This window comes from Sceloporus occidentalis, unplaced genomic scaffold (assembly GCF_023333645.1).
Source record: "Sceloporus occidentalis isolate IW3139 unplaced genomic scaffold, rSceOcc1.0.p SCAF_53, whole genome shotgun sequence".
Classification (NCBI taxonomy): Eukaryota; Metazoa; Chordata; class Lepidosauria; order Squamata; family Phrynosomatidae; genus Sceloporus; species Sceloporus occidentalis.
In genome coordinates, this window is record NW_028317033.1 from 4,618,785 (window position 1) to 4,637,430 (window position 18,646).

The following is an 18,646-nucleotide window of genomic DNA, read 5'->3' on the forward strand; positions in this document are numbered from 1 at the left end:
GACCTGGTCACTCTGTCCAGAAGTTCAGTGCTAGGAAAAGCTAAGATACTGTGCTGAACCCTCAAACTCCCAGGCCTCTGGTAGAGAACTAGAGACTGAGGAAGACACATACCACCCATTGCTCAATTATAAGACGACTCTTAAAAATATAAATATGGTATTTAGGGAAAAAAAGAAAAAGCCTGAATATAAGACTACTGGGGCTTCTACGACTGAGCACCGGAATGCCATGTCATGCTGGGGCTCTGTCAAAGAAGTCCTGGCGGAAGTGTTGGGCAGCAGCAGAGTTGGGTGCGCGCATCGTGCAGATGTCCACCGGCTGCCAGAGAGGAGGAGCCAGTTACCCCTCTCTGGTAGCTGGTGAACATCTGCGCGATGCGGGCAGACAACCTCCGCTGCTGCTGTCTGGCACTTCTGCCAGGGCTTCTATGACAGGGCACCTGCGTGACGTATGTTAGTTAATATTTTAATAATCAAACTTTTTAGATTATATATATATATATACCTGATAGAAACCAATTTAACAATAAATCATTGCTTTCACATTCTACAATCACAACCACAATCAATCAGAGAAATTGCCTGGCTAATGTATTTTCACAAAGATCTGTTTTAAGAGTTCTGGGATGTTTACCTTGTAGAGAACGATTATTAGATTTGAATAATTCATCCAGTTGCATTATGACAATATACTGTTTGCATTTTACAGACACATAATACACATAACACAATCTTTTTATATGCTATAGTTTTCAGTTTTTAATTACTGAATGTTGGGCTTGGCTGATAATTTACCAATGTGCTAAATTCAAAATCAATAAAATTCCCTTTTAGCTTTCCAGGTACAATTGTTATTTTATCTGACCAAACAGTACTGCAGAGAACAGAATGTCTAATTTGATAAAAGTTGTGTTGTTTTTAATCATAGGACAAGATAGATTTGCTCTCGTGTGATAGCAGTTTCCAAGCATTAAAGGTGTTGTGTCAGCCAGGGGCAGGTATAACGTCCTCGGTGTTAAACACCATGGGTCAGCCACCTCTGACTTTGTAGTTGGGGGAGTGACAGATAATGACAAATCCAGGGAGAGGAAGGGAGGAGGAAAGCGATATGCATATTAAGAGAGAGAGCTTCAGAACCACACAGCTAAAACCTAGGTGAAGGGTCATTGTGCGTCACCCAAGGCATTTTGGCCAAGGGTTAATAAAGATGCAGGGGACAATCAGAAGTATTTCCTTTTCTCTGCGTTGTGCTACACAGGTATCAGCTACTCTTAGGAATATGTCCTCTGTGACCATCCCTCCACCACCAGCCCTCCTGCAGCCCCTGAATGTCCCACAGCGTCTCATGCTGGGTCCTGGGCCTTCCAATGTACCCCCACGAATACTAACTGCTGGGGCACTGCAGATCATTGGTCACATGCACCCTGAAATGTTTAAGGTAAGTAAGACACACTTTGGAGATTAATATAAAGCAGTAGGTCAACAAACAGTTGCTGGTCTTCATAAACTATTATATTACATTAAACTACATTTATTAGCCAGCAGATTCTGTAGAGCTGTTAGAATAGAAGACAGTGAAATTATTTAGAAAATTTAAAATGACAAAAATATTAAAACATGCTAAAATGTACCGGTACAAAGGGAGAAGGCCCAGCTCTTGCAAGCTTAAAATCTATGTACAATCAAGTTATAAATAACCTGTTTTATATTGTAACAAAATTGATTTTTTATTTTTTTATTAAAAAAGAGAGGTGTTACATGTTTTAATTACATAATTCTACCTTGTAACATTTGCACATTTAATGATAAAACTATATTTTGCAGAATACATCAAAACCTAATTCTAAACCTGAGAGATAGAAAATAAAACTTTAGGAGTAAACTAGCAATTTATTAACTTTACTAAGATTTTTCTTGATTTTTAAAATAGTTCATTTGAAAGCATTTTGCAACAAAACTCACATGATTATCAAAGGTGATTTGGTTCACTGACTGCTATTTGCAGTGTTTTCGAGATAAGTTCCTAAAATGTTTGGGAAATGCAGTGTGTTAGTATCACACAGATACAGTTAGAATAACTGTAGAAATAACTAATTTGCCCATCTAGTCAGCCCTGTTTGAATTGTTTCTTTTCTTATTAATTCTTTGGGAAAGCTTTATTCACATGCCAAGATTTATCGAGTAAATTTACCATGTTTTTCTGTATCACATCCACTGGTGGAATCTGCTATCTGTTCTATAAATTAGAATTTTCGCAAATTCATTCACCATTTTATTTTAAACCATACCCTCTATTTCTGGTACATGTTTTTTAACTATTATTAATGCTTATTAATGTCTCCCTACTAATTAACATTATGATATATTGTTGATCATGTCTCCCCTCTTCACAAATTCAGTGTTCACATGGTATATTGACTTTTCCTTAAAGGATTCTCTTAATTGGGCTTTCTTCTCGTGGATCAGAAACCTGGTTAGCAAAGTGGATCCAATGAGCCAACCAGGTAGTAGGATGAGCCAATCAACAATTGTAGACTTTACAATTAAATGCTAAGGCTCCATTCAGGGAAGAGAGGGCTGCTCATTGGTCAGCACACCAAAATACACGTAAAGTAATATAAATATATTTTTGAAATAAAAAAATGGCTGATTAAGTTTTGGTGCCAGAATGGGAGGTCATGGGAGTTGTAGTGCAAAAGTGGGTGCTCCACAGGTGCAAAAAGGGCATAATACTTGTGCATTTTATGCAAATGTGCATTTTGTCCTTTACATGCAGTCCCCATGTATGCACAACTAAATATATATTTACAATATATATATATAAAACCAAAAGTATGTGGACACCTGGTCATCACACTTAAATGAGCTTGTTGAACATTCTATTTTAGAACTATGGGCATTAATATGCCATCGGACTAATAATATGCCCTTTGCCGAAATAACAGCCTCCACTCTCCTGGGAAGGCTTTCCACAACATTTGGAGCGTGTCTGAGGGATTTTGTGAGGTCAGGCACTGGACGAGAAGGCCTGGCTCACAAATGGCATTCTAGTTCATCCGGGCTCGCAAATTGGTATTCTAGTTCATCCCAAAGGTGTTCAGTTAGGTTAGGGTCAGGGTGCTGTGCAGGCCACTCGAGACTTCCAGATAGTGAAGTATCCTTTATAACTTCAAAGAACATGTTTCCACTGCCCCAGAGCCATTAAAACTCCAGTAAAAAGAGTTTACACCACTCCAGCCGACGCTTGGCATTGCACAGAAATCTTAGGCTTGTGTGCAGCTGCTCGGCCATTGAAACCCACTTTATGAAGCTCCAGAGGCTCAGTGCTTGTGCTGATGTTACTTCCAGAAGTAGTTTGTAATGAGTAATGCTACAGATGACAGTCGATTTGTGCTTCAGCATTTGGCCCCTCTCTGTGAGTGTGTGTCTACCGCAAAATGGCAGATCTAGCACTAACAGGACTTGTGGAAAAGGTGGCATCCTATGTGCCGTGCTTACAGCCCTTGAGCTCTTCGGTACAACCCATTCTACTGCCAACATTGTCTATGGAGATGGCTGCTAATGTGCTTGATTTAAAATATCTGTTAGTAATGGGTGTGGCTGAAACACCTAAACTCAATTAGGAGGGGTGTCTATGTATATGAGAGGTGATCTGGCTATTGCACCTCTTCCCGTGTTTTGTCTAAAGGCTGTCCTGTACAGCGGGCAATTACTTTCAAGGGATCCGTGTATAAAGTGGATATAGAGGCAAAGGTGATAATTGTTAACCTTATTTGCATGCGCCCACCTAGAATCCCTTGTGGTTGTGGCAGCACCATGAGATTTCTGGGGGAACAACAAGCCTTCTGGCTTGTCTGGGGTCTGTAGATGAGTGTTTAATAATGCTTCTACATACCCCTATATACCGTATTTGCTCGATTATAAGACGACCCTGATTATGAGACGACCCCCCAAAATCTGAATATTAACTTAGGAAAAAAAGAAAAAGCCTGAATATAAGACGACCCTAAAGGAAAAAAGTTTTACCAGTAAATGTTAATTCATCAACTATTTTTTTAAATAAAAGCTATGATTGAGAAAAATATTTTTTTTGTTTTTATTTCCTTGTATTTTCCAACCTGTCCCCCAGTTACGCACATCTGCCCCCAGGCTTGCCACACCAATATGGCACTGTGGCCCATGATATGCCTTTTAACCCTCTATATGCCACTGTGCCCCATGGTATGCCTTTTGACCCCCTATGTGCCACTCTGCCTCCAGAAATGCCTTATACCCCTATATCCCATTCTGGCATTTAGGGGGTTAAAATGCATATTATGGGGCAGAGTGGCATATAGGGAGGTATAAGGCATTCCAGGAGGCAGAGTGGCATTAAGGGAGTTAAAAGGCATTGTATAGAGCACTCTGCCTCCACAAATGCCTTATACCCCTATATGCCACTCTGGCATTTAGGGGGTTAAAAGGCATATTATGGGGCAGAGTGGCATATAGGGAGGTATAAGGCATTTCAGGAGGCAGAGTGCTCTATTAAATGCCCCCTTAACGCCACTCTGCCTCCTGAAATGCCTTATACCTCCCTATATGCCACTCTGCCCCATAATATGCCTTTTAACCCCCTAAGTGCCAGAGTGGCATATAGGGGTATAAGGCATTCCAGAAATGCCCTATGCCCCCATTTAACACACACACGCACACACACACACACTTACCGGTGCTTCCAATTTCCAGCTGTATTGCCGGGGCAGCGGGTGGACGTCTCCTTCCGCTGCAGCCGGAAGGAGGTGGAGTTGGCAGCGGGGGTTTGTCTGCGTCCGTCGCGGATACCTTCCCCGGCTGTCAGAGATCAGAGTTCCTCTCTGATCTCTGACAGTCGGGGAAGGTATCCGCGACGGATGCAGACAACCCCGCTGCTAGCCACACCTCCTTCCGGCTGCAGCGGACGTTGTCTACGCGAATCGCGTAGACGTCAACCTGCTGCCCCGGCAATACAGCAGGAAGCACCGGTAAGTGTGTGTGTGGGGGGGAGACAGGAGGATCCAGTTCCCCTGCAGCGGTGCGGGGGATCTGGATCTTAGTCTCATAATCAGACCTCTATTTGAGGTCTGATTAGAAGACGACCCCGATTAGAAGACGAGGGGTATTTTTCAGAGCATTTGCTCTGAAAAAACCTTGTCTTATAATCGAGCAAATACGGTATATAAATATTTACTCACAAAGTCCATTGCACACCATTCCAAATTTCCCAAGCCTGGTGCTAGTAACCAGCAGTTTCCATATAAAGCACTTTCAAAAGATGGTCAGCACTCCAGGTCTTTAAATTAACAATTTCTCTTTATTCAAAGTCAAGTCAACGTTTCAGTCATTGCTGACTTTCCTCAGGACATATTATATATGTAGATTTGCAAATCTACAACTTTGGATATCCAAAAAAATATTGACTGAAGGGTTAGCTTAGCTTAGTTGATGTACCAAATTTTTAATAGAGCTTACCAAAGTTTGGCAGATGAATAATCACACAGGCGTGCTGTCTACTACTGTTTGTTCAGAACAGGATAGACTTTGACATCAGGGACATAAAATGGACAACATGACTTTAGACTGCACATTTAAATTGAAAATAGAATTCTAGCATTTAATGGCTGAGAACTAAAGGAAATAATAAAGCTTTACCTCTGCACTATAGCCAATATTGGAACAGTGAAACTTTGTGTATCAAAGCTAAATGGAATTGTACTTAATAAGTAAGGAAACAGAAACCATAAGTTGTATTCTTCTGTACAAATGGGGAATGACTCTGTGGTTCCTAGCCGCCATAAAGTTCCATGGATTTGAAACCAGGTCCCGATCAAGCTCATAGAGCGTTTCTGGCCATGTAAAACCCCCATAGTTCAGAGCTATTTAGTTTATCCTGTCTTTTCCTAACCCGACCTTTGGCTTGTACTCAGACTTCGCTGCTCTCTCCCGCCCTGACCTTCGGACTGTTTCTGGTTTTGCCTTGTCTTCTAAACCTTCCCGCAGCTCCTGGAAGATAGTCTGCATACTGGGTTTCTCACCTTGTTCCTATCAGCCTGACACCATGTATCCGTCATGGCCCTCAAACCTACTCCCCATGTGTCATCAGTCTCAGGGGGTTACCGTATTCACATATTATATACAAAACAAATTTGAGCAGCTCAACCAAGAACGGACAGCCGCTTCATAGCCTGTCCTGTGGTGTGTAATGTGGTGTGGCTGCTCAATCCTAAGGTTTGGTTTCAACTTGCAGGTACTGTGGTAATAATCATAGCTTTGAGTCTTCTAGATATTCCCGGTTACATTTTAACATTTCTGGGAGGCTTACCCAATTTACCACTACCTAAAACTCTGTCACTAACCTTCCTTTCCTAGCTTTGCACGCCAACCCAGAAAACATAGTTAAGCCATTCACATAATCCCCGATAACATGACTGGCTTGCTTATAATTCTCCTTTTTGTGTTATTAACATCCAATGGGGAGGTGGTTAACATCTAATGAACAGATTTCCACATATTAAGCCGCTCAAGTGCTTCATCACCTTTAGACATTAGGGCCTAATGGTTATTTGAAGGGACACACATATAGCAGACTTGCTCAGCTGGCGCATGGGCTCTGCCAGCAAAAGTCTGGTTCAGCTCATACATCCCTCACAGTATTTGTTTTGCTTGGAATAAAGAGAATCCCAAATCTTTTTTTCAAAGTAGAAATCTTCAATAACTATGCAACAGCTTGGTCTATTTACTATTCTCTTGAGTTTCTATATTTAAATATTCAGAAAAAGTGTTTTCCTCAACTCATTTATTTATCAATATTTATAGAACTGAACACAGGCGCAAGTTTAAATACCTGGCCTCTCAAACACAAATCATACTCACTTAAAAACGTAATTATGGTTGAGGCAAATACGGAACAAGGCAGGGTTAAGGCAGAACTAGAGACAGCTAAAACCTATAAGTTATGTTGAGTTCACCTTTTGGAAAATGTAATAGTGCTGCTAGATCAGATCTTGAATTAATTGTTTTGTTGTTCAGCTGAATTCAGTAGGAACTTGGAGCTACCAAGTTGTTGGCTGGGCTTCTGCTTAGTTCTGCTAAGTTAATGGGAACTCTGTAGGTTGAACCTTCTCTGTGGGTAGCATCTCCTCACTACCTTGCACACAGCTGCTTGACATTAATCTTCCTAACTGGAAACTAAGACATGGTACTAAGTGGGAAGGTCTTTTGATTATCTGATAATAGGGTATATATTTAAAAACAATTGCTAAAATGAAGGAATGTGAGTACAATTTCTCATTTGCTAACCTAAGGGAAATAAATTACTGCTTTTTTTGCAAAACACTACAAATCCAAATAACATGACTATGTTGTGTTAATTGGTTATATAGTAATAATATCTACCACAGTAAAATTTTAACATCACAGCATAGATATAAAGTAACTAGTCAGTCATCTATTAGGATGTTTTTGTGCACGAGTTTTACAGAGATTGCCCTGCAGGCCTAAGATCGAAAATGTATTAGTGCCAAGCAAAACAATTCAAACAAACATATATATATATATATATATATATATATATAATTCTAAATACACAGATGTTATTGTGTAGTTGGTGCCCCTTTGCAGGTATAACAGCTTCCACTCTTCTGGGAAGGCTTTCAACAAGATTTTTGAGTTTTTCTGTGGGAAGTTTTGCCCAGTTATCCAGTAGAACATTTGTGAGCTCAGGGAGTGATGTTGGACGAGAAGGCCTGGTTCACAATCTCCATTCTAGTTCAACCCAAAGGTGGGCGATGTAGTTGAACATTTTTAGTAAATTATAAAATAGAGGGGTGAGAATTTTTTTCCAGAGCTGTCAGTTACATGAGATCAGTTCATTGCTTTTCTGTGCTCCTACAATAGGTTCTAGTGTAAACGCTGACTTAAAAATCACACAGTGAGATTAAATGAAGAAATTCCGGGTTTGTGGTCATCTGGTGTCTCACTGTGATTAGGTTAGTTATAACCAGCTCACTTTCATGATCATGGATGAAAGGGTATCTAACATTTAACCATATGCGTCCTTAAATAATCTTGCTTAGTGAAAGAAGAAAACATCATTCTTGGATGTGTTCCCAAGAAATAGGTGTAAACATGCAAGGAATGGTTAGTTAATAAGCCTTAAATTAACTCGGACTCAGATCCCATTACTCACGGATTCACTCTGCTCTCTGAAAAACATGTCCTCCCTGCTCTCTGTCGGATCCCCATCTTCCCTGCGTCTCCCCCTACTTGTTCCTCAAAGACTTTTGCTGGGTTCAGGCCCCTCCAATGTACCCCCTCGGATACAGGCTGCAGGTGCTCTGCCAGTACTTAGCCCAGTGCATCTAGAGATGTTCCAGGTAAGAGTTAAAGAGAAGACTACAGGAAGGGACTAAGTGTTCAATGATGAAATGCCTAGGTAGGGGACAAAGTCAAAGTATATTACGGCTTTGTAAAAAAAATGATCTTAAGCAATTACATTTAGTGGGAATTCTGGCATTATTACAATATTTTACATATATATATATATATATATATGTGTGTATATTTGTTTATGTAATTTTTACATCGATAAAATATATAGATGCTTACTTTGTTGCTGAAATACATTACTGAAAAAATTGCTAAAATTATTTTGGTTTCACAGAATCTTTTATTTAAAAGTTATGGGACCCACATATTCTGTTGCATCAGCTTATAGTAGTCTCCAGCACCACTCCAACAACACAGATACTGGACACACATCTCACTGCAATTACCAAGCATGCTTTGTACACTTTATACAACAAGTATATGCTGTAAGCCCAAGAACAAAGCCCACTCTATGCGATGTACTGAATTCCCTCTAGTGGAGAGCTGGCTAGGGTACTAGAAGCTGGACTGCCTTGAGGGTTATAAATTTTTTTGACTAAAAAAAAAATCCAAGTGAGAGAGATGATACTGGGGAGGGAGTCGGGAGGGAGTCAGTTGGGAGCAATACTCATCCCAACTCACAGATCAAAAGGTGCTTGGAGGCCATATTATCAGTATTGATTCTTGGAGCCTCAGCTTGAATTGGAAAAGTTTATAGGCACATCAATTATTGTAATTGCTATAAATGCAAATCCTTAGGGAAAATATGAAATGTGTAAATGTATGTGAGATTGAGTAGAAGCAATTGTTGAAATTCACAGAGTATGAGTTTAAGCAGTACAGACCTTTCTCTTTTAACTACTTATACTGGCTTACTGGCTCCCACTACTGCTAGTACGTAGGTCCAGGTAAAGCTCATGTCAAGTTTAAGTGAAAGTTTGTGATTTCCTGTTAATTCTCACTCTGACACATCGTCTTCTGTTATGTTTCGTTTACTCAGTGTCTCTCCTCCATTACCTGTAATATATCTCATACTTACTATCGTGACTGTCTTAGCTGGCCCCCTCATATGTATAATTATCCATTACACTACAGCATGAATACTGTTGATTAATTTTTTTCTTTAAATCCAAATTATATATATATATATTATTATTTGCCTTCCACCATTTATATTACATGATTACTAATCATATTGTTATGGTCATTTTGTTAATTTTGCCATTTTCCCTTCTCTACAGATAATGGATGAGATTAAGCAGGGGATCCAGTATGCCTTCCAGACACAGAATACACTGACTCTGGCCGTGAGTGGGTCTGGACATTGTGCCATGGAGACGGCACTTTTTAATGTGGTGGAGAAAGGGGATGTGGTGCTAATCGCTGTGAAAGGAATCTGGGGGGAAAGAGCAGCAGATATCACAGAAAGGATTGGTAAGAACGGGAGAGGAGATATTTAGGAAGAGTAGTCACATGCATTCATACAGAGATTTCCCACACAAATACATACTTCTACACGCACAGCATATTTATTTTCATGTGACTTCTAATTGAAGTATCCTGACACTTTAAAACTTTTTTTTTTGCCATAGCCAAAGACCAAGTAAACTTCCAGATCCTGCCATAGGTAGAAAAATGGGCAGGCTAGATGAACTGAATGGCTTTTACAGAAACTATGTATGACATAATTCCAATCTGCTGACCCATACTCTTGAGACAGAATGACGCAGTAATGTTGGTGGAGTTGTGATATCGCATCACTTCCAAATTGTGATCAAGTACTGTCCAGAATGTGTGAAAAGACCATTTCTGACCTTTTGCATGTGCTTAAACTTGTTTAGCGTCATCACATCAATTTTCTTTGTGTTGTATTACCAAATGCCAAACATCGTGTGCTCAAAACATATACAAATGTAAAATATCTTGCTTTCCTTTCCCTATATTTCCTTAGTCTCTCATTCCTGAGTGGAACATAACACAGAAATATCCAGTAGCCATGCATCTCATTTAATTGAATCTGAATAAGCGAAGATGCTCAAAAAACACCTTAATCACATACACGGTTGCATTAAAATCTCTTACTGCTTTTCTGAATATATTCTTACAGTGATATCCTTAAAATAGGCTTCCTTTAATGCTTTAATTTTAGTCTCAACAGTGCTGAGAAAAAGATGGGTTTGAACTTTCACTGAAAAGTTAATTATTCTCCTGCTGCAGTTTTGTAAATGATCACACCTGGTCGATATCCCAGGGACAGTCCTGGAAGCTTTTGCATGTGTCCTACTAGTGGTCAACATTCATGTCTTAACCCTTTCTCTGCTGTACTCACAAGTGAAAATTGTGTACATACCAGGACTTCTGAAATGAAGCTGAGAAACGTTTCCCACCACAAAAAAATGGTGGGGATTTGAAGAGCAAGGTTACATAATGTAAAGAACGAGAAAAAAACATAGCCATTATTATTTTCTTCACACAAAAAAGTAAAATTATGGAATTTACTCCAATAATGGCTAGTGGCAAAATCAGTAGGGATCTTCAAGACTAAGTGTAAAAAAAAAATCAAACTTCTATTTGGACAAAAACAAGAGCCAGCCCCAGAGCTTTGTGCACCCATGTAAATGATGTCTCCAGTACCCCTCTGACATGCTAATATATAAGCAATCAGCTCAGTGACCAGGTTAACCGAAATGTAGAGTTGACCCTGAAATTACCCATATTGCCATCAATATTGATGGTGGGAAGAAAGAAGTACCGCAATATTGTGACTACAGGCAATGGTGTAAGAGCCCCAGAGTTAACAACCTGTTTAGGCCCAACAACCTGACAAAAAGAGGTTTTATATGTCTGTACAATACAAACAGAATCCTAAGGACCCCATTGGCGCTAAAGGTGGTCCTACTTAGTAATGTATTGGTTCTGCCTTCATATCTTTTATTACTATATCTCCATAAAGAAATGTTGTTATAAAAGAGGAAAATTAACTGTGTGTAATACAAGTATTACATAAAACAGTGTGCATAAAAGAAGCTAATCTCATTATATTACATTGCATGATGTACCTACAAAAACAGGAAATGTAGGTGAAATGCCCAACCCATGGAAATATGAGGTGAATAGGCTTTTAGAGACTTTTTTAATATAATGCAGTATCACTGATAATGCGTCATACAAAGCAAAGCAGTGTAGAGCTAATAATGAAAGCTATAGGCATCCTAGCACTGAAAGAATAAACTAGGTTCTCTACCAAATGCCATAAGTTCCCTCCTTAATTTTTGTTTCTGTAAGTCCAAATTGTTATGTTACGCACTGTCCTGTTTACCTGCTGTACAGTGCTGTGGAATATGATGGCACTGTATAAATCATTAAATAATAATGCATTAAATTAACCATTACCATGTATTTTAGCTACGGTATATCAGGTCTGCAGTCTCTCTGTTAACTCCGTCTTTTCCTGTGTCTCAGGAGCTGATGTGCGTCTTTTGTCAAAACCTCCAGGTGAGGGTTTTACCTTGAAGGATATTGAGAAGGTGAGGAGAACTGAGCAGTATGCAGTCCATATAGCTGGGCTTACAGGGAGATGGTATACAAATAATTTCTTAGTGTTTAAATATTGTGGTGGTTCTTTTCAATGCTTTTTTTCATGGACATTTAGGAACCAGTCTTCCCCATTATAAAAAATATATACCTCTCAACCTATGTATGTGTATTCCTTGGAGTACTTCTGAAGAGTTCTGGGGTACTTTCGAACCTTGTTGACCTCAAATGGTAATTTCATGGAAAATTGTTTTTAGGAGGTGCTTAGTCAATATGTGATTGATACTGGGAGTTGAGAAACACTGTTCTAGTCTCCACAGGGAACTATTAAAAACAGAAAAACACTTGGCGCACAGATTATAGTAGTGGGGACAGTGACCAGATGTAGAAGTGACCACTGTGCTCTTCAAAGATGTAATTTTTTTTCTGTTATATGAATATATCAGTCCATAGAATGCACCCATCAATATCCTCCAAAGACTCACTTCCCTGAGGCTTATAAAGTAATATCAACTTTCACTATTACATAGATAAAGTTGAAAAGGTAAAAATACAATTGTCAAGTAAGGATTTTAAAAAGAGAAACCACTTAAAATTAAAAAAAAAAAAAATTTCAACTACGTTGGTGTCCTAATTCTAGCATTCCCTCAGTATTAAGTCTCTCAAGCTATCACAGATAACTAAACAAAAAATAAAGATTTACCGCACAAATAGCCTTTATTAAAAAGCAGTATCTGTCATGCTCAACGGTCAAGTGTACCTGAATAACGGGAGAGGTAGAGCCCGGCCAGGAAATGGCAGACCTCTGAAATCACAGTAGGTAGCAACTGGAATTCACAGCTAGGGTCAATAAACTCCACAAATCAAACTGGATAAGTTCCCAAAGAAGGAGCAGCCAGGATGTCAAGCCAAGGTAACTCAGGAATAAGGATCCATGGTGTAGATACAGTAATGTAGTCAGAGGAGCAGCCAGAAGGCAAGCCAAAGTAATGAACCAAACATGGAAATGGGAACAGGAAGAGGCATGAGTAAATACATGGATATGGAGGGCTGAGCCCAGGTTTCAATATATTCAAATATATGCAAGGACGACAAGCAACCATTATGCAAAAATATTGTTTCAACTTATATTTTTGTTTCAGGGTTTAGCAGAACATAAACCTTCGTTATTGTTCATTACTCATGGAGAGTCATCCAGTGGTGTAGTCCAACCTTTAGATGGTATTGGAGAGCTGTGTCACAGGTTGGTATTAACTAAACATAAAAGACCTTTTACTGCATTAAATTAGAGCACTATTAAAAGCGCTGTGTTTTATGATTGGGCTTTGATGAAGTCCTCAAGGTTCTTTAGGAGAGATACTTCATGTACAGGCCAGCCTTATACTTTCATCCTCCAATCCAACAATACAGATATTTTATAAAAGTGTCTACTAAGCATTTCAGTAGGCATTATTAGTTAATAGTGAAAAGAGTTTATTTGTATGTTAACCTTTTTTTCTCTTATATTTTTCAGATATAACTGTCTATTTCTTGTAGACTCAGTGGCATCACTAGGTGGAGCCCCTCTCTACATGGACAAGCAAGGTGAGTGTTTATTTTATTACAAATCTTGAAGCATCATAACCCTGGTTGTAAGAGGTGATAAAAATCGGGGGAAATCACGTCTTGTCTGGTTTACTATGTGTTTGTCTCAATCTGTGTTGTGTGCTTAGGCCTCTGGCAACACTACATTTGAAAACAACCATTTTGCAAATTGATTATGTGTGCATAGTGACCCCTGTGGCAGTGTCCCTGTCAAGGACCCAAAATAGCTTGATAGCTTTATTTCATGATAAATGTGATTTTTGTCAAAATTAAGGTCTGGTAACCGAAACAACATGGTGTAGATTTTATTAAAAAAAAAGACCAAAACCTGTTAGACTTGTATTGTAGTATGGCACCTCTCATAAAAGCCCCCATCTGCCCTATTTTGCTCTCAAGTATTATCAAATAATGCTTGAATCTTTGCAAAATTCATGTTTACATTGACACCGTCCGTCTGTTACTGACTGTAGACATGTTACCCTTAGGAATTGATATCTTATATTCTGGATCTCAGAAAGTTTTGAATGCACCTCCAGGAACGGCACCTATTTCATTTAGTGAAGCAGCAAGGTATGTTCTATATTCAAAATGCATTTTTGAGTTTTATTTATAAATGTAAAAGTCACAAAACTGAAACACTGGCGTTGCTACATAACCCTAAATAATAAAGCGCCATGGTGGATTAACTGTTTATTAAACCACCAGTGTTCTAACAGTCTGTTAATTGGGGGGTATTCAAAATCTAGCATCATTATTTGATTTGAAATATTAGCGTTCAGAAAGTAGCACAGTATTTTTCTCCTCACAATCATTTTTTTCTTTAGTAAGAAGATTTTCAGCCGTAAGACTAAACCTCCATCTCTGTATGTGGATCTGACCTGGTTATCAAACTACTGGGGCTGTGACGGGAAACCAAGAATGTAAGATTTACGCTACATAGTATGATAGAATAATGAATGGTACAAAATAAAAATGTAATTGTGTCTGTTTTCGTAAGATTGAGTAGCTGAGCTATTCCAGTTTAAAAAATACTGCTATTCTCCTCATTACTTAACATTTAATTATCACTGAAAACAGACCTGATTTGACAAACAGCCAAGTTCATTAGGTAATTACCTACTGCATAAATACAAGAATGAAGATAATGACATTTAAGTACAGGAATGAAGCCAACCAAGTCAGATGTGTTTGCCAGTCATCATTATTTCAACTTTAAATCAAATAGACTTTGGATGTTAGAAAAAATACTGAAGAATTTCCTAGATCAGTAAAAAGTTCAGTGCAATACAGCCAGTTTGGATTTAGTGTATCCCAATTATAACCAATGAAACTGACATTTTTTCTTTTAGTAGCTACTCACACCTTGGGTTGAAATAAACATAGAACTTTAATGGGTAACCAGATGTGTTTTTCATGCCGATGTTGAATAAAACATGCATTTATAATGCAGCAACAATAAATGCCACAAAAGGAGAAAACACTATAAAACAATTATATAATAGAGGCATACCCTGCTTTAAGCACATTCACTTTAAGGATACTCGCGAGTAAGGACATAGTTGCGCACAATCATTCCCGTGTTTAAGTCTGCTCGCTTCACACATAACAGCATGACGCCAGAACATCAGTTTGTCTTTCGAGTGTCGTGGTGAAATGACCTGACGATTGCAGTGCACTACATGGATTGATAAGTGAAAAAAGGTAGTGCTTCACTTTAAGTACATTTTCATTGTGCATACATGCTCTGGACATTGTGTACATTAATGTGGGGATATGTACCACAAAAGCAAGAGGATTATGTCATGTTTTTTTATTGTTGAATTGCTAGATATCACCACACAGGACCGATAACTAACCTCTACTCACTGAGAGAGGGACTCGCCATCCTGGCTGAGAAGGTGAGCTTGATTCATCAACATCTTAAGATTTGTTTGCAAAATGTATTACTAGTATTTCCAGTCAAAATTGCTTAAGGCAATAGTTTCCATAGGTTACTATAGATATCACATTGCCTGTTACTGAATTGCACAGTACTCTGTATGTGTAACAAAAATAGTATAACTGTACTGGTCCAAGAGAAGATGGAGTTCTCACCTTTTTATTGGGCCAACTTAGCAAAAACGTCACATAAACTTTTAGGATCTCACATTTTACCTTTATGTATTTTTTTTTACCTTTTGTTCCCTTTGTAACAATGGCTGTTTTAACATTTATGTTGTGTTTGTGTTTTGCTGTAATTTTCTATTTTTTTATGTATATTTCTAGGGGAATGTTCACAAGGTGTTTGGGCACTTATTTTTCCTTTTTTTTTTTTACATTTTCTTGGAACTGGATGCTTACCCATATGATATGGTGATATCACTGGAGTCTTTATTATTTTAAAATTGTATTACATTTTTATTTATTCTTTAACATTTTTAAATATTTTTTTAGATTTTATATTTTACTGATCACAGAGTGATCAGTAAGCAGGGCTCCATTGCCCTATATTGCTGATCACAGTACAAGTGATCAGCCTGCAGGGGGAGTTCAGAGGTCTCAGGAGGGTCTGGACAGACCCTCTTGAAACCTTTTTACTTTGATTGTATCCGTCCATCAGAAGGGCACCGCCATCTTGTGAGAGGCATGCTACCTTTCAGTATGTCCAATGTGATGGCACCGGAAGAGCGAGCATGCAGTGCAGCGGGTTTTTTCATCGGTTTTACTGAATGCCTCAAACCCCCGGCAGCACATGGCATCCCTGCATAATTGTTTGGTCTTGCTGAATGTCTGGCTGAGTAAAGAAAGCAATTGCTTTCTAAGCTCATTTATCCCTTATGAAGTGCTTGCTACAGGCCCTGCCAACATTCTCATGGTGCAAGTGTGCAGGGTTAAATAGTTGGTCAAAAAGATATGTGGAGTGTGGACTGATATTCTAGGAAAGTATATCTTTCCTGTTCCTGCTTTTGTGTGCAATTTATACAAATAAATAATAAAATAACTTTTTGTACCAAAACATGGCTTTTTTTTTACCAAATATGGTTTGAGACAGTGGTCAACCAAGTGAATCCCATATGTCCCAGTTGTAATCAAATAGGCATCATAGTCTGCATTTCCTCTTCTAAGAGTCACTGGGACAATGCAGTCATAATGTACTGTACTGTATAGTGGACAACAATAATTTACCATGGGACAAAGCTATATCACTACCACACCTGTGCCTGCCATGCCCCAGTTCCTGGGGGAAACCTTTACAGTGTGTCTGTATTTTTTCCCAAGTGTTAACCTGCTGAGATGGCTGATATCTTAGTTGATACTTGGTCTGGAAGGTCAAGTTGTGTCAAGGGTGACAAACATTCAAAACTTTTTTGTTGCTTTTTTTTTTTTTTTATTTTTTTTTTTACATTTTACTCCCTACCTGCCTTACACTAAACTATGTCTCCTCCAATAATAACAAACAAAAGAATCAGTTTTACTGAACAGATCACTACAAAAAGGTTCTGATTAGGAACTTTGTTTTAACAAAATATAGAAAACTTTCTATATTTTGTGTAGAACAAACCGTTATAATGCATTCTCTGTACACCTGACCTACAAAGTTCCCTGTTTGTCCCCATTCATTGCCTGGGTTGGAAGGTAGTCCATTGCACAGGGAACCTGCGAGTAGTGACATGCATGGGATGGTGCACTGCTACTTTGCACTTGACAGTCCATGCCATTAAAATGATGCAAATGAGGTATGGAGATTACGGTAACCACCCTTTGAAATGAGCCAAAATGATGCAAAGTTTGGTTTAAAACACTTTCTGAATCTGATTTCTAGGGTTTAGAAAATTCCTGGGCTATGCATCGTGAGAACGCTTTAAGCCTGCACAAAGGATTGGAGGGTCTAGGACTGCAGCTTTTTGTGAAAGACGCTGTGAGTAAAAAGAAAGCATAAGGAATTTTATACCTTTCCATATTTACTGTACCAAAAAAAAACTACACAATATTATAATCATAAAAAGGACATTCTGGTGGTTGTGGCATTTAAATCTAGAGCTTGTACTGAAGAAGGATTGTGCTTCATAGTAAATTACTAAAATACTGACATATTAATTAGAGTTTACAAAGATAAAATGCTTCTTACAATGACGGATATGTGCCTTGGGTCATCTTGGTGCTAGGTTTAGGTACCAGCAGCCTTATCTAAAATTTCAGATTGAATAGAGATGTAGAGCTGCACTAGGTTTATAGTTCTGCGCCAGTATTCCTAAACCTGTGGCACATGTACCACTTAAAGTACCTTGGGATAATTATTTAAGTGACAGGATAGTTTTCAGTTCCGTTTTGGAAAAAGATTGCTAAATATAGTTTTATATAACCAGGTGACCTGTTTCCCTATAGTTAACATTCCCACACAAGTCCCAGTATGACACAGATTTAATTACTATTTTATTTTGCTGATTGTAACAGCTACAAAGTAAAGGTTTACTTATTGTAACGCTTCGCTTACCACAGGTGCTTCGTCTTCCCACTGTCACAACAGTCACTGTGCCAAGTGGATATGAATGGAAAGACATTACAACTTATATTATGAAGAAGCACAGCATTGAAATCACTGGGGGTCTGGGACCATCCACTGGAAAGGTAAGGAGAAAGGGACCAAGTTGGAGATGTAAAGATATATGAAGAACAGAACAGGGTTAAGAGTACTAAGCTTATTGAGCAAACATATTTTTATTATCATTCTGTTACCTCTATATCGCTCAGTAGCCACAAGATTCAGCTAAACTTGACAACAGCCAACTGCTTTAAAAGTTACACAACTTGTACTTCTATTTTACAGGTTCTCCGTATTGGACTTATGGGATACAACTCTACAAAAGCCAATGTTGATCGTGTTTTGGAGGCTCTTCGTGATGCTCTGCAACACTGCGCTAAAAACAAGATGTGAAAATTCTTGCTGGCTAAGGAACCTACACACTCAGTACAATGAACACTTCAACTTCTGAAGTTGGGGAAAGCGCTTGTTGGAAAATATGATCGTTATTATGAGGTCATTGTATTAAAATTGTTGAAGGTTATGCATCTCTTTAATAAAGCAGAATTTAATTTAAATACAAAGTGCAGGAGGGAGATTTATTTCAAAGGAGAACAGATTTTTGAACAAGAGGTCTAAATC

At 38.5% G+C, this 18,646-nt stretch overlaps 1 protein-coding gene across 1 annotated transcript; it reads left to right on the plus strand.

Moving 5' to 3' along the window:
* The first annotated feature begins 1,207 nt into the window (after positions 1 to 1,207).
* Positions 1,208 to 18,418, plus strand: AGXT (alanine--glyoxylate aminotransferase). The gene is made up of 11 exons (XM_089492087.1): positions 1,208 to 1,438; positions 9,627 to 9,819; positions 11,848 to 11,912; positions 13,062 to 13,162; positions 13,433 to 13,503; positions 13,989 to 14,073; positions 14,328 to 14,423; positions 15,332 to 15,401; positions 17,306 to 17,401; positions 17,983 to 18,111; positions 18,311 to 18,418. Exons 1-11 carry the CDS (start codon positions 1,208 to 1,210, stop codon positions 18,416 to 18,418), a joined length of 1,245 nt encoding a protein of 414 aa, XP_089348213.1.
* Positions 18,419 to 18,646: the final 228 nt, after the last annotated feature.